The sequence below is a fragment of the Notechis scutatus genome, chromosome 3 (genome assembly GCF_049901735.1).
Source record: "Notechis scutatus isolate UNSWTSFEM ecotype Mainland chromosome 3, rNotScu1.2, whole genome shotgun sequence".
NCBI lineage: Eukaryota > Metazoa > Chordata > Lepidosauria > Squamata > Elapidae > Notechis > Notechis scutatus.
In genome coordinates, this window is record NC_142011.1 from 9,850,756 (window position 1) to 9,867,030 (window position 16,275).

The following is a 16,275-nucleotide window of genomic DNA, read 5'->3' on the forward strand; positions in this document are numbered from 1 at the left end:
GGAAAGGATAGGAGGAGGAGGACTGGGGACTCCTTGATGGTCTCTGAGCTAATCAAGGAACTGAAAGAGCAAACCACGAATTGTTGTGGTTAGCTGGCAGCAGGTGCGGACGGTTGAGGAGAGTGAGGACTCAGATGAGGGGCCAAGACCATTAGGGAGTGGACTGCTGCCTTCAGAGATTGTGGGGCTGGCAGCAGTGATGAGGAGGTTCCCGAGGAGCCTGTGCTGAGTGCGCATGCGCGCAGGATTACTCGGAGGAAAGAGCAGCTACAACAGCATGGGTGACTCGGGAGTAAGGCTGCAAGGTAATGGCCCCTCCTTCAAGAAGATAAAAGCCAGCTGTGAAAGGAACATACTTTGCAGAAGGCAAAGACGTTTTGAAACTCCAGCCTCATGAGCATTCCAGTATCCTGAGTTTGTATCTGGAGATTCTTGTATTGCAAATTATTTCTTGTCTGTTATCTTTTGCCAAGTCTTGCACAGTTTGGCAAGGCTTGTGCTTATCACAGCTAATTATTTTGCAAAAGCATTACAGGTTTCTGTTCTATTTGGATTGTGTTTGATTTGTTGGAAAAGGGTGTGGGTCAGAACACTAGTATATAAACAGAGCAAACCTCACTCTGTTTATATACTAGTGGGGTTTGTTCTGTTATATACTAGTGCTTTTCTCTTTCAGTTCTTTGATTAACTCAGAGAATGTCAAGGATTCTCCAGTCATTGTACTCCCTCTCCCCTCCTCCTCCTCCTTCTCCCCCTCCTCCTCTCCTCCCCACTCCCCCTCCTCCTCCTGCAAATTTCACTCCCTTCCAGTCAGTGGTGGGATTCAGCCAGTTTGCACCAGTTTGGGAGAACCGGTTGTTAACTTTCTGAGCAGTTTGGTGAATTGGTTGTTGGAAGAAATCATTAGGGCAGAGAACCGGTTGTTAAATTATTTGAATCCCACCACTGCTTCTAGTCCTGATGATGCTACCTAATTAGGTAACGAAACATATAATAGAATAACAGCGTTGGAAGGGACCTTGGAGATCATCTAGTCCCGCCTGCTGCTCAAGCAGGAAACACTATACCATTTCAGACAAACCATTGTCCAAAAACAACCAAGCTCAAAGAGCATCCAGGACTCCTCATATAAACCCTGAGCTACAAATATTCTCCTTTATAAGTATGAACTTGAAGACTTTTAAATAGGACCACAATACAAACCTTCTCACCATCAAGTCCATGTGCTCCGTCTCTTCCGTTTTTTCCAGGTAGGCCCTGAAACAGCAAAACAGGATGAATTGGCAGAAAGAACAATTTATGGATGGAACATATGGGTTTATTATTTATTAGCTGGATACTCATGCTTTGCTACAAAACTATGTGATCGGGCTTAGTTTTTGGGGAGAAAAATAAGAGGGGGGGGGAATCTGTCTCTGCCTACCAGCATCCATTGGTATTCATCTGGCTAGCGTCCTGTCAGTGAGAGAGAGAGAGGGCTGTTTGAAAACTGAAGCAGTATTTACTGTGTGAGCAAGAAGGAGACAGCAAGGAGCCTGGGCATGGCTTAGCTCAACTGTTATATACTAAAGCTGCTTGGTGCTGTGAAACTGAAACTGAAACTGAAACTCCTCTCCTCTGCTTGTGTTTTGCATTTGGAACAGATTTCTTTTCAGGTGGGGAGTAGAATTCCTTAGCTTCAGAGCGTGTTAATAATAATACTATAGGAAATACTAATGCTCTGATGGTCATTTTGAAAAATCCTTTCTTAGTGAGCACCTAGAAGCCAAGAGGAACATATGTGCCAAATTTCAAGTTTGTAGGCCTTACAATTCCAGAGATTTTGTGATGATGCGTGAGAGGTATTTCACTTTCATATATATAAGATTTTTAAATACAGTTGAATAAAATTTATTTCTTCTTATAAAAAGATCCTGACATGCTGGAAAGTGTGCAGAGAAAATGTTAGGAATGTAAGTCACCTAACAGTTGGGTTGGAAATATATAAACCAGGATAGACATCTTAATACTGTCTCTTTAAGGGAATGCTAAAATTGTAATTGGGTGTGGTTCCTCAAACGGCCATAAAATGGAGCCAGAAACCTGGGTTGTTAGTTCTGTCCTGTTGTTGTTAGTCGCTAGTTGGTCGATGTTCTGTTGTTCGCTGTTTTTGGTTCCTGCATTTTTCCCTATTGACTGTTGCTGATCGTCGTTCTTCTTGGATTTGATGTGAGTCTATTTACTGAACTGTATATGATACTGGACTTTGATTTTGGATTATCCCTGGACTGAATACTGACTTTTTTAACCGTGTATGACTTGGACTGCTTGTTGGACTTTGCTTAACCGTTTACTGGAAGTAAAAACCTACATTTTACTATACAGTGTATCTGTGTGCTGGTTGTGGTTATTCCTCACCACTCTCACTATGTCTCCCTGTGTGCACTCATTCTCCTAACGGGGAATTACCACAACAGAAAAGCAACAAAGATGATCAGAGTTCTGGAAGCTAAACTGTATGACAAACAGTTGGGGAAGCAACAGATCACAGCTTGGATCCAGACATATATAGCTAGTCCTCAGATTACGATCACAGTTGAGCCCAGAATTTATGTTGCTAAGCAAGACTGTTGTTAAGTAGGCTTTATCCCATCTTACAACTATTCTTGCCACAGTCTTTAAGTGAATCACTGCAGTTGTTAAGTTGGTAACACTTCAAATGGCCTCTAAACAAGCAACCATTTGTTTAAGGACCATTGGAAGTTACACTGGCAGTGAAAAAAAGGGACTTATTACCATTTTTCACAGTTCTGACCATTGCACCCCATGGTCACATGATCAAAATTCAGATGCTTTGCAATTGACTCATATTTATGACCATTGCTGTGTCCCAGGGGGTCACGTGATCCCCTTTTGCGACCTTCTGACAAGTCAAAATCCATGGGGAAGCCAGATTCACTTAGCAACCGGGTTACTAACTTAACAACTGCAGCGATTCACTTAACAACCGTGGTAAGAAGGGTCATAAAACGGGGCAAAACTCGCTTAGCGATGAAAATTTTCAGCTCAATTATCGTCGTACATCAAGGAGTGCCATGGGATGGAGTCTCTGGAGTATTCACGGATAGACTAACAGCGGAAGATTTCCAAAATAGATCTTCCATATTCATTCCCCCAAATTGCCTTTCATTTCCTCAGATTTTTCAGAATCTTCTAAGGAAATTGTCTGAATTCATGACCAAGAGCCCTCTTTGTTGCATATAATGCTTTCCCCCTTTCATTACATAATTCAAAATCACTTGAACATCCTGATTTTGCCAGAGTGCTTCTTATTTAAAACACAGTAACTATAGAAACATAAAACCAGCCGCTCTTGATTCTTGATAGCAGACAAATGAGACTCTATTACAATTGAAAACACTCCGGGGAAGCTTTTAATCCAATATATCTAAGGCAAGGCTCTTCAAACTTGGCCAGTTTAAAACTTGTGGACTTCAACTCCCAGAATTCCTGAGCTAACATGACCAGAGGAGGAATTCTGGGAGTTGAAGTCCACAAGTCTTAAAGCTGTCAAGTTTGAAGACCCCCTGATCTAAAGGGTGAGGTTTCACGGTGATATATATTCTCTCTTTTATGAGAACCAGGTGGGCAGTTCTTAGTAAGCCAAACCATACAGCTTCAGTGGTGATTAAAATTATACCTTCTATATCTGCACATCTGATTTGCACTTTTCCCTCTGACATGTTAGCCATCAAGTCCACCAATTAGCCAAAATCATTTTTATTATGCCAAGAATATAAGGAAAGAATGTAATGTGCCTTAGAAACTTACTTATTTTTGGTGGGGTTTTTTTGTTTTTTGTTTTTAAATATTGCGTTAAATGTGTGTTTTTTGGAATTGTAAGCCATCTAGAATCACCAATTGAGCATACAAAACTTGCTAGACCAATACTCGAATACAGTTCATCAGTCTGGAACCCTCATTACGTATCTGATATTAGCACAATTGAGAAAGTCCAGAAATATTTCACAAGAAGAGCTCTCCACTCTTCTACTCGTTGTAGAATACCTTATGCCACCAGACTTGAAATTCTAGAACTAGAAAACCTTGAACTACGCCGTCTTCGGTCTGACTTAAGCATGGTATATAAAATCATACATTGCAATGTCCTACCTGTCAATGAATACTTCAACTTCAACCATAACAACACAAGAGCACACAATAGATACAAACTCAAAGTAAACCGCACCAAACTTGATTGCAGGAAATATGACTTCAGCAATAGAGTAGTCAATGTCTGGAATACTCTACCCGACTCTGTAGTCTCTTCCCCAAACCCCAAAAACTTTAACCTTAGACTGTCTACCATTGACCTCACCCCTTTCCTAAGAGGTCTGTAGGGGCGTGCATAAGCGCACCAACGTGCCTACCGTCCCTGTCCTATTGTTTCTCTATTCTTTTATTTTTCTTATATGTACCCATCTCATGTATTCACAACTATGTATACACTTATACTTATTATCTTGTAAACAATTGACAAATCAAATAAATAAATAAATAAAATAAAATAAATTGAGGTGGGCAACGATAGAAATTGAATGAATAAATCAGGGGTCTCCAAACTTGGCAACTTTAAGACTTGTGGACTTCAACTCCCAGAATTCCTCCTCCAGTCATGTTAGCTCAAGAATTCTGGGAGTTGAAGTCCACAAGTCTTAAACTTGCCAAGTTTGAAAGCCCTTGGTATAGGTGATAACATCAACTCATCATTTAGCTTAATTTTTTTGGGGGGTGGGGTTCAGCATCTTTTGTAGTCTCTTAATCAAGATGCAGGTTCTATATGTTGTGTGAACTCAACCCACATGTTGTTAAGTATGTGTGCGTCCCACATTTAACAAGGAATTTGACATAAAAATGGCTTACAGGTTCTCCGCGAGGCCCAGCGCTCCCAGTAGCTCCATTTGGACCTGGTGGACCCTGGGAAAAAAAAAACAAGAGAATTTTCTAGAAGACATCAATAACACCCAAGGGAGACTAATTAAGTCCTTTAGCAAGGCAGTAAACACAGATAATCCTTGACTTATGACCACAATTGAGCCCAAAACCTCTGTTGCTAAGCGGGACATTTGTTAAAGTGAATTTTGCCTCATTTTACAACCTTTCTTGCCACCATTGTTAAGTGAATCACAGCAGTTATTAAGTTAATTACACGGTTGGTAAGGGAATCTGGCTTCCCCACTGACTTTGCTTGTCAGAAAGTCTCAAAAGGGGACCACGTGACCCCGGGACACTGCAACCGTTATAAGTATGAGCCAGGTACCAACGGTCACTAAACAAACTGTTGTAAATCGAGGACTATCTTTAGGGTAAACTGAATCTTAAGATAAATTAAGTTGCATTATATCTCCTTTTATTTTTGTTGTGCCCCCCCAACACTAATTTCCTTCATTTCCTACTTTTTTTGCTTTTTTGCATAATACAGGTAGCCCTCGAGTTACGACCACAATGGAGCCCAAAAGGTTTGTTGCTAAATAAAACATTTGTTAAGCGAGTTTTGCCCCATTTTACGACTTTTCTCGCCACTCTTGTTAAGTGAATCATTACATTTGTTAAGTTAGTAACAGGACTGTGAAGTGAATTTGATGTTCCCGTTGACTTTGCTGGACCGAAGGTCGCAAAAACGGATCACGCGCCCCCTCCGGGACACTGTAACGGTCATAAGTATGAGCCAGTTGCCAAGCGTCTGAATTTTGATCATGTGAAGGTGCAACTGTAAGTGTAAAAAATGGTCATAAAAATGCTTTTTTCAATGCTGTTGTAACTTTGGACGGTCACTACATGAACTGTAGCAAGCCGAGGACTACCTGTACTGGATTTAAATTGAGGACTGCATGTAAAACCAGAGGGGTTGCAGAGTGAAATTATTTGTCAACCGTCATTTTGGAGGTCTATTATTATTTATCATTATTATTTATTTATTATTATTATATTATCATTATGGAGCCTGGGTGGCACAGTGGTTAGAGTGCAGTACTGCAAGCTACTCCCACTGCAATTTGGCAGATCGAAACCCATCAGGCTCAAGGTTGACTCAGCCTTCCGTCCTTCCGAGGTGGGTAAAATGAGGACCCAAATTTTTGGGGGCCATAGGCTGACTCTGTAAACAGCTTTGAGAGAGCTGTAAAGCACTGTGAAGCGGTATATAAGTCTAAGTGCTATTGCTATTGCTATAGATATACACGAACAATGTCAAACGACCTGTGCTGCTTATCCCTAAAACAAGTAACTTGACAGGTACAGAATACGGAATACTTTATAACAACAACAATAACACACATGGAAAGTGGGATTTACTTTGTCGCTTGTATCCTTACGATTTATATTGACTGTTTCCTAGTACGATTTGATTGCTTATTGTACCCTATGACTATCACTAAGTGTTGTACCTTATGATTCTTGACTCTTGATGAATGTATCTTTTCTTTTATGTACACTGAGAGCATTTGCAAATTCCTTGTGTGTCCAATCACACTTGGCCAATAAAGAATTCTTTATATTCTATATACAGTATATTTAACACTTACTGCATCACCCTTTGGGCCTCGAAAACCTTGATGGCCTCGGTCACCACGGGACCCCTGAAATGATGAAACAGAATCCATTACACATCACCTCTTTAGTACGGGCCGATCTCTTGATTTACCTCGAAGTAAAACAATATTTGTCCCTCTGAGAGCGCTGCAGCTTAATCAGTGCCCTCCCACTCAAAACAACATGGATGGGAAAATAGTTGTGTCTTTGGCATCTTCTTTGCAAGAGGAGGTTCTAAGAGAAGAGTAGTAGTAGAGTAGAATAGTAGTAGTAATAGTATATCTGTAGTTCAGGGTTGACATGAGGGGTCCTTGGTGCTCCCTGAGCTTGGTTGTTTTCTTCCAGATGTTTCATTACCCAAACTAGGTAACATCATCAGTGCGGGTGAGTGTAGGGTTTCCTCCTTGTTTATATATAGTGGATTGCCCTGCCAGTGTTGATGAGGATGGCTATGGAGATTCTCAATCAACTAGGTCATGGTTGTCTCTGTTGAAAGGCTGTCAAAATGCCTTTCTTCTGAGCATTCGATTTTCCTGCTGGGAGAGCTCCGGCGCAAGGATACGGACAACTGCTTGAAAGCTGGATCTTTTTATTTTTCAGGAAGGCGAGAGATAGCAAGAAGTCTGCGTTCCTGGGCTAGCTAGCTTTGTATAAGTCCCTGATTTTTTATACCTTTTCTCCTTTTTGTGTGAGTGCTTGTGTTTGTATTTCTTAATGTTTTAAATCCTGTCAGGGGTTGTCTTCATTTCCGCCGGAGGGTAAACTCCGCGGGGTGCGGAAGGCAAACTTTGCGGGGCGGTTTGATTGGATTATCGGTTTCGTCCTATTCTCTTTTAGTTTAATGGTTTCTTATATTTGTTTTGTGGCAATCTCCTGTCTGTCTCCTTTGCAATATATTTTGTGTCTTTTGTCTGTTTTGCTGATTTGGCATGTCTTGTGTTTGTAAGGGTTTTCTTTTCTTGTTTCCTTAGTTTTCTTAATTATTTGGGCAAGTTTGTTTTATGGCTGGCTTGATGTTCCCTTTGGGCTTTTCCTGCTTGGGTGACACCACTGTCCTCGTGAAGTTCCCTTTCCACATCCCAAAGGGGATTTTTTCAAAAGGCAACTGGAATTTCTGGGCTTTCTTTGAAGACATTTCACTTCTCATCCAAGAAGTTTCTTCAGCTCTGACTGGGTGGTGGGGAATGGAAAGCACTACTCAGGTGACCTGAAGATGGGATAAAACTCCAGGTGGCCTCAATGACCCTCTAAAAGGATGCAAATGACCAGCTGTCTGCAAGGAGTATCCCCACCATCCAGTCAGAGCTGAAGAAGCTTCTTGGATGAGAAGCAAAATGTCTTCAAAGAAAAACCAGAAAGTCCAGTTGCCTCTTGAAAAAAAAAGGATTCGCAGGAGGAAGTGCCAGAAGAAGAGGATATCTGTAGCTCAGGATTGAAAGGAGAGGACCTTGGTGCTCTCTGAGCTTGGTCGTTTTCTTCCAGACCTTTCATTACCAGAATAGGTAATGTCATCAGTGCAGATGAGTGTGGGGTTTGCTCCTTGTTTATATATAGTAGATTGCCCTGCCAGCGTTGTTAAGGATATCTATGGAGATTCTCAATCATCCAGGTCATGGTTGTCCCAGAGGTGCTTTTCAAAAGACAACTGGACTTTTGGGGTTTTTTTTTTTTTCTGGAAAACATTTCATTTCTCATCCAAGAAGTCTGATGTCGAGCCCAAAAGTTGACATATGTGTAGCCATTTTAGTTAGTGTAGTATTATAGTATTTGCTATCCTTTCTCTCCCCCCCCCCCCTGTAAACTGGGTTTCAGGCTTGTCACATTTCAAAGGATGGGAGGAAGGAGTAGATAGTGGAGGATGTTTTGGATAGGTAACATTCTTTCCCATGGGAACAGGGTGTGTCCCTGCAGGTGGCTGGAGGTGGAGTTTGGAGTCACCGGAGTCACCGGACTGAATGTTGATTGGGGGATGTGACTTTGGTGGGATGTTCCTAACTTTCAATATTATTGCGTGTAATTCCGGGTCAGGTTTCCAAGGGATAATCCCCTTTTCAAAAAGAAGCTTGCAAAGTCCATCTTCCAAAGCAAATTCCTTTTATTTAGTTATACAAACAGACTTTGCCAATTTGATGTATGCTTAAATAAGAGGAATTTGCTTTGGAAGATGGACTTTGCAAGCTTCTTTTTGAAAAGGGGATTATCGCTTGGGAACCTGACACCTGAACTGAAGAAGTTTCTTGGATGAGGATCTCATTGGCCTTCTCATGACCTATAACAGCTTCCAGAAGTGCTGCTAGCACTGGAGATATATTTGGTGCTTGCTGGATGAATCTTGTGCTCTCTTATAACAGAATAACAGACTTGAAGGTCTTCTAGTCCAACTCCCTATACAAGCCAGACCAGCCAGGTCCGGTACCATCCCAGACAAACAGTAACAGATAACAGATAATCAGAGTTGGAAGGGACCTTGTAGGTCATCTAGTCCACCCCCCTGCCCAAGCAGGAGACCTTACACCATTTCTGACACATGACAGTCCAATCTCTTTTTGAAAGTCTCAAGTGATGAAGCTCCCACAACTTCCGAGGGCAACTTCTGTTCCATTGGTTGATTGTTCTCACTGTCAGAAAATTTCTCCTTATTTCCAGGTTGAATCTCTCCTTGTTCAATTTCCATCCATTAATTCCTTGTCTGGCCTTCGGGTGCTTTGGAGAATAGCTTGACCCCTTCCTCTCTGTTGCAGCCCCTCAAATATTGGAAGACTGCTATCCTGTCTCCCCTGGTCCTTCTCTTCACTAGATCAGCCATGCCCAGTTCCTGCAACCATTCTTCATATGTTTTAGTCTCCAGTCTCCTAATCATCCTGGTTGCTCTTCTCTGCACTTTTTCTAGAGTCTCAACATCTTTTTTATAGTGTGGTGATTGTTTGTTGTCCAATCTCTTCTTTAAAACCTCCAGCTTCTGGAGACAACTTCTGGAGGCAAATCATTATACGGATTAATTTTTCTGTCAGGAAATTCCTCCTTAGTTCTAGGTTGCTTCTCTCCTTGATGAGTTTCCACCCATAGCTTCTTGTCCTGCCCTCAGTTGCTTAGCTTGGAGCATAGCTTGACCCCCCTCTTCTTTGTGGCAGCCGCTGAGATATTGGAACACGGCTATCAGGTCATGTTTGCATATAATGTGGGCTCTTGGATGTGTGTGTGTGAAAATGCAATATAAAAAGAAAACCTACCGCTTTCCCTGGAGGCCCTGGAATTCCAGGTTCTCCTCTGAATCCAATGTCTCCCTGAAACCCAAAAGACGGGACAATATAATTTTTGCCCAAGAGGGGAAAAAAAAAACCTTAATAAATCAACAAAGGATAGAAAGGGACTCGGAGAGATATTTCGTGTTTTTCCTATTGTTGGAAGTTAACACCCACCTCCTCTCCTAGGAAAATGAAATATTTTAGGATATACTAAAAAGGCAGAATATTTCCCCTAAAAGAGAAGTAGAAACTCAGACAGAAACTCAGCCCTCCTACCTTTGTTAATGAGCCATTAAGGCCTGGGCCAGTCTATGCTACATAACAAAGGTCTACCTCCTTCAAACAGACCCATAATAGGGATCGCCTGTGGTAATATAACCTATTGATCATTTTATCATTTTCTGTAAGGCCTTTGTATAACTAGCAGTAAGTCTAGGAAGATGTGGGCATTCTTGGTGGGGGTAGGAGTATCTTTGCTCAGAGTGCCTCATTCTGTTTTGATTCTGCCAGTTTAGAAGGAATAGGAAAATGGGTGAAAGTTCAAGGTACAAGATACACAGTTGTGCTTTCTCATGGGACTTTCCAAACTTTCCCATGAGACTTTCCGTGGCTGAATGATCTCACCCTAGCAAGGTAACATCTGGGACTTTCCAAGATTGTGTGTTCTCATGCTGGTGAAGTAATCTCCTGTTGAGGTCATTGTTTTCTGAATATGCATACTGTATTTTTGCTTGTGTTTGTTCTCAATAAATACTGCTACCTGAGTTCTCTCAGGGTTGGCATTTCTCAGAGACAGTTCCCTGTGTCTCATTTCAATGTCAAACCACCATAAATGGTGACCCGACGTGATAGCTTGGAAGGCTATACGTTTCCCGCATCCTATACTCATCGTCGCGGACGTCGACTGGGCCCTCATCTTCTTCGCTGGACGAAGATAGATTCTTTCGTGAGTATGGGGGAGATCTCTCGAAGGCTCAGAAAGAGCACATCAGGGAATTGAGAGGGATCATTGGGAATAGTTTTGGGTTTGGAATTGGCAGTAGGGGTTGTGCTGTAGGAAAGAAAGAAATTGAGGACTTACTACAGTATGTTTGGAAAAATATTAAGTCATATCCAGAGGGAGGTAGTATTAAAGTAGAGTCCTGGAAAAGATAGGGAAATTTTTGCACGAGGAACCTCGTGCCCCTTCTTCAATTTTGTTAACCTGGAGGGTGATAATGGATGCATTAGCTACTTATGAACAACCGCTCCTATCACCCCCGAAGAAGGTTTGCCGCTTTACCATGCGGTACGTTTGTTGCCGCCGACGGCACCTCCAGATAAATCTGGGGGACTGTCTGGCGCTAGAAATACTTTGTCAGAAGATAAGAGTTTACCTTTAAGGGTTCAGGTGGATGCAGTTACTGCAGCTATTCAAGAAGCAAAGAATAGAGGGAATTATCAGGAGATGATTTGGTGGAGTTTGGAGTGGAAGTTCAACTTAATCCAGTGGAAATTGTCATGGATGCTGCATTAAATCCGCAGCGGGAGTGGAAGCCTTTACAGCTCAGAATTTTGAGGGAAGTTAAGCAAGCAGCAAAAGAATATGGTGTTAGAACGCCATATACTCAGGCATTGTTAGAAGCAGTTGGTTATGGAAATAAAATGATTCCAGCTGACTGGAAAGCTCTGTTGAATATGATTTTAACTCCAGCTCAATATTTGGTGTTAGATCAGAAATGGAGACAGCTGGCAGTCCAGAGGGAACAGCAAATGTTACCCCAGATCAGCTTTATGGAGCTGGTAATTTTACAACAGTGGAACAACAGAGAGATGGTATGCCTGAGGAAGGGTTCATTCTTCTCCCACAAATAATTTTTCAAGCCATAGGGTCTCTCCCTGATGGCGAAGGTGGTGGAAGACCTTTACTAACATCAAACAAGGGAACAATGAACCCTATGAAAATTTCATTAGCAGACTGAAATTGGCTATTGAAAGACAAATTGATAATCAATTCGCCCAGAAAGAGTTGCTTTTAAGTTAGCAGTAGAACAAGCTAACACAGATTGCAAAAAGATTTTAAATCCACTTATAGCAAGTGGGGAGAGAGAAATCGCAGATTTGATTAATGCATGTAGGAAGGTTGGGAGTCAGTCTTTTAACATGGAAACTTTAGCTCTGGCTTTACAAACAGAACATGCTCAAAAGGGGATTGTTTCAATTGTGGGAAGCCTGGACATTTTAAAGCGCAATGTCGGGCTCCTGGAGGAGGTCAAAGTCAGCAAAATAAGAGATCAATGGGACAGGGTGTTCGTCCTAAATCAGTGTGCCCAAAATGTAAGAAAGGATACCATTGGGCATATCAGATGCTCCTACAGTTTTTACTGATGGAGGGAAAGTTTTTGGTGCTTGTGTTTGGAAAGATAAATCTGGAATTTGGCATACAAAAGTGACTTCAGAGCAGAAGTCTGCCCAGCAGGCAGAACTTGCTGCTGTAGTTTTAGCTTTTCAAAATTTTCACAATCAGGATTTTAATTTAATAGTGGATTCATTGTATGTGTATAATTTGTTACCCTTAGTAGCAGGTTCTTATTTGTCTCCTGGAATATCACCTGATATTTTAAGATTGCTTTTGCTGTTACAAGGATGTTTGGAGCAGCGTGTGAATGTGTGTTTTGTTGCTCAAATGCCACGCTCAAGACCATGTTGACTAAATTAAATAAAAAGGAGGGAAGCTCCTGGGGCTTCCGGCGATTCAAGATCAATTAAATCTAGCTTTGTATACTTTAAATTTTTTAAATTTGTCTGGTAACCCCCTGCGGCGCGGCCAGCAGGCATTTTTCTTCTCCTTCTACAGATGCAGTGAGACCTCGGGTGTTGGTGCGGTTCCTTCCGGATCCGGCATGGGTTCCTGCTGAGTTGATAACGTGGGGACGTGGTTATGCAGCAGTTGAACATCTTGGTCAAATTCGTTGGGTTCCTGGTCGGTGTGTTCGGCCTGATCATTCGCAGGCACCTGTGAAGGAAGTTTCGGAGGAGCAGGATGGCGCATCTGTGGTTCCTGATCCTGTTGATTCTGCCTAATCTGTCCTGGGCTGCTCGGGTGCGGAGAGAGCAGCGACAGCATGTTCAGCGTGCCGGAGATTTGGGCGATGATTTGTGGACAGATAATAATTACATTAAAGATTTGCGCACAACTGCCAAAAACTTGAACATCACCAATTGTTGGTTGTGTATGCACCTTCCTGGGAGAGTGGGAGAAGGACTAACATTGCATGGAGTGCCTTTTGAGGAAAAAGATTTAATAAAGAATGCAACCTGGAGAAAACAGTTGTCTTGTGCTACAACAGAGCAATTCCAGATCCTAACCATGGGAGGTAATCTGTGGACACAAATTTCTCGAGGTCTTATCCCGCCTTTGGGAATTGCTATGAACTATAGGGATATTCATATTTTAAATAATTTTACTGTTGCTATGTTTAATGATACTATAAAGAATATTAAGATGATTAATGTAGAAATGTCTGAAATTCGTACAGTTACTTTGCAAAATCGATATGCTTTAGATATTATGTTAGCTGCTCAAGGAGGAGTTTGTGCTTTAATTCATTCACATTGTTGTGTTTTTTATACATAATTATGAGCCAAACATTACAAAAACTGTTCAGGACATGGAAGATCGTATTGCTCAGCATCAATCTGGAGCCGATGGGTTTAATGCATCATTCTGGGACAGTCTGTGGTCCTGGCTTCCTGATGGATCATGGTTTCGTTCCTTATTGCAAGGGGTTGTTATTATTATTGCTATATGTATCTTATTATGTTGTTTTATTCAATGTATTCCTAATCTATTACAAATGTGTACCTCAGTCTTCCGGCGTGAGGGATCAGGTCATGAGGGAACTGTGTACTATGCCACTAAAACACCCCTATCTTTGAATAAATAAAAAAAGGGAATGTGGTAATATAACCTATTGATCATTTTATCATTTTCTGTAAGGCCTTTGTATAACTAGCAGTAAGTCTAGGAAGATGTGGGCATTCTTGGTGGGGGTAGGAGTATCTTTGCTCAGAGTGCCTCATTCTGTTTTGATTCTGCCAGTTTAGAAGGAATAGGAAAATGGGTGAAAGTTCAAGGTACAAGATACACAGTTGTGCTTTCTCATGGGACTTTCCAAACTTTCCCATGAGACTTTCCGTGGCTGAATGATCTCACCCTAGCAAGGTAACATCTGGGACTTTCCAAGATTGTGTGTTCTCATGCTGGTGAAGTAATCTCCTGTTGAGGTCATTGTTTTCTGAATATGCATACTGTATTTTTGCTTGTGTTTGTTCTCAATAAATACTGCTACCTGAGTTCTCTCAGGGTTGGCATTTTCTCAGAGACAGTTCCCTGTGTCTCATTTCAATGTCAAACCACCATAATCGCCCAAAGTCCTTTCATTACATCATCATCCAGCAAGGCTCAACCAAGCTTGGGACTCAGGACAGCCTACAGTGTTGCCCCTGCATGGCCCCATGGGAGTCTGACAACCAATCAGAATACAAGGTCAAATTCAAATCCCAACAGAGGGCATAAAACCAAGGGATTTTCAGCATTTCTTCCCTTTTTTTCTTCACCCAAGGCACGTGATCCTGTCCACCATTAAACCATTTTTCCAAGTAGTCACCATGTTTCCAGTGTCTTTCTTCCCCACTTGGAACTGAACCCAGAAGGATAATTCTTCCAACGCTATATAAGAGGCATCCTCCTCACAAACCAGCGAGATAGTTACATAACTAAATTTCTGAATGCATTAACTTTAGTTGTGGAGGTTTATTATTAAAAAAGCTCCATATGAAATGAGATTGTGACCCTGTGGACAAGGGGCGATGGAAACTATAGCTTTATATAATGTTAGATTGTTCCCTCTATGGGGACTCACGGACTTGTAACACCGTACCTGGTTAAATATCCTGGAAACTCTGATCATTTTTATATAAAACTACTACTGTTGGATCAGGGCGATCCAGTTTCTCTGAACAGAGTTAGATTTTATTACACTGTTTGTAAAATTAGGCCAACTTTGGTCACCCATTGATTTCGCCATCAATTGTAATATATTACTATGCCTTGTTCTATTCGGTTCTGTTCAGTTTTGTTTTATTCTAACGTTTAACTTTTTGCGCTGGTCCGTAACTGTAATGAAGATTGAACTTGAAATTATAAGAAGCTAATACTATTATTATTAAAGGTCAAGGTAAAGGTCCCCCTTGCACATACGTTCTAGTTCCCGACTCTAGGGGGCGGTGCTCATCTCCGTTACAAAGCCGAAGAGCCAGCGCTGTCCAAAGATGTCTCCATGGTCATGTCCCTGGCATGACTAAACGCCGAAGGCGCATGGAATGCTGTTACCTTCCCACCAAAGGGAAACTTGAATTTTTACATGCTTTCGAACTGCTAGGTTGGCAGAAGCTGGGACAAGTAACGGGAGCTCACTCCATTATTCTGTGCTAGGGATTCGAACTGCCGAACTGCCGACCTTTCAATAGACAAACTTAGCATCTTAGCCCACTGAGCCACCGCGTCCCTTATTATTATTATTATTACTATCCCCATAAAGCTGAAGGAAGAGTGCTAGACACAGGAATACCCCAGATCTTTAGACTGGTTAGTAACCAAGTTGAGGTCCGAACTTAAAAACTTTCCCGTTTTGTTCCTGGTAACCAAATTTCTTTTGCAAGCAAGATTGGCTAAGAAAACACAGAGAGTTTAAGGAGGGTGTCCAACTTACCCTGTCACCAATCAAACCAATTGGCCCAACTCCTCCGCTTAATCCTCGGGGACCCTAAAGATGAAGATCAGTTCAAGGCTTAGCATGGCGGGTTTATTAATTTATGAGATTTTGATCCTGCCTTTATTACTTTAAATACATGTTGTTTTTTTATTTATTTAAAAAATCAGCTTTTTCTACCTGCAGTCCGATGTTACCAGGAGGCCCTGCTGGGCCTGGGGGTCCTCGTGAGCCCTGAAAAATAATAATAATAATAATAAGAGTTTAAGATGAGAGTCGGTCAAGAGTCCTCCAAAAAGAAGCTGCCTTCAGAAGTTGTGGGTGCCCTATCACTGGAGTCTTTCTAGAAGAGATTGGACAGCCTGTTGTCAGAAATGGTGTAGGGTTGAGCAGGGGGTTGGTCTAGATCAGCGGTCACCAACCAGTGGGCCGGGGATCATAATTTTAAATTCTGCGGACTTCTAATATGAATTTTGACTCACGGTGGCTTGCTGATGTCGATGGGAAAGTCGATCCCATGTTCCAGAGCTGTAGTAGTCACAGGACTGGCCCTTTGGTCATCCTGGAGCAGCTCCTCCAGTCCATGGCAAGCCGGTGCACCCGGGTGGAGGAGCAGCCGCTCCAAGATGACCAAAGGGCCAGTCCTGTGACTATTACAGCTCTGGAATATGGGACTGACTTTCCCACCAACATCAGCAAGCCACCGT

At 41.9% G+C, this 16,275-nt stretch overlaps 1 protein-coding gene across 1 annotated transcript in view; it reads right to left on the reverse strand.

The window, feature by feature from the left end:
- The window catches only part of COL9A3 (collagen type IX alpha 3 chain), a 64,010-nt gene that overhangs the window by 24,196 nt on the left and 23,539 nt on the right, over positions 1 to 16,275 (reverse strand). Inside the window, exons 13-18 of the mRNA XM_087959190.1 lie at positions 15,749 to 15,802; positions 15,569 to 15,622; positions 9,801 to 9,854; positions 6,564 to 6,617; positions 4,903 to 4,956; positions 1,204 to 1,257 (exon numbers count right to left, since the gene is read on the reverse strand). Of these exons, the coding sequence (XP_087815316.1) occupies positions 1,204 to 1,257; positions 4,903 to 4,956; positions 6,564 to 6,617; positions 9,801 to 9,854; positions 15,569 to 15,622; positions 15,749 to 15,802 (324 nt within the window). The remainder of the gene's footprint in view (positions 1 to 1,203; positions 1,258 to 4,902; positions 4,957 to 6,563; positions 6,618 to 9,800; positions 9,855 to 15,568; positions 15,623 to 15,748; positions 15,803 to 16,275) is intronic.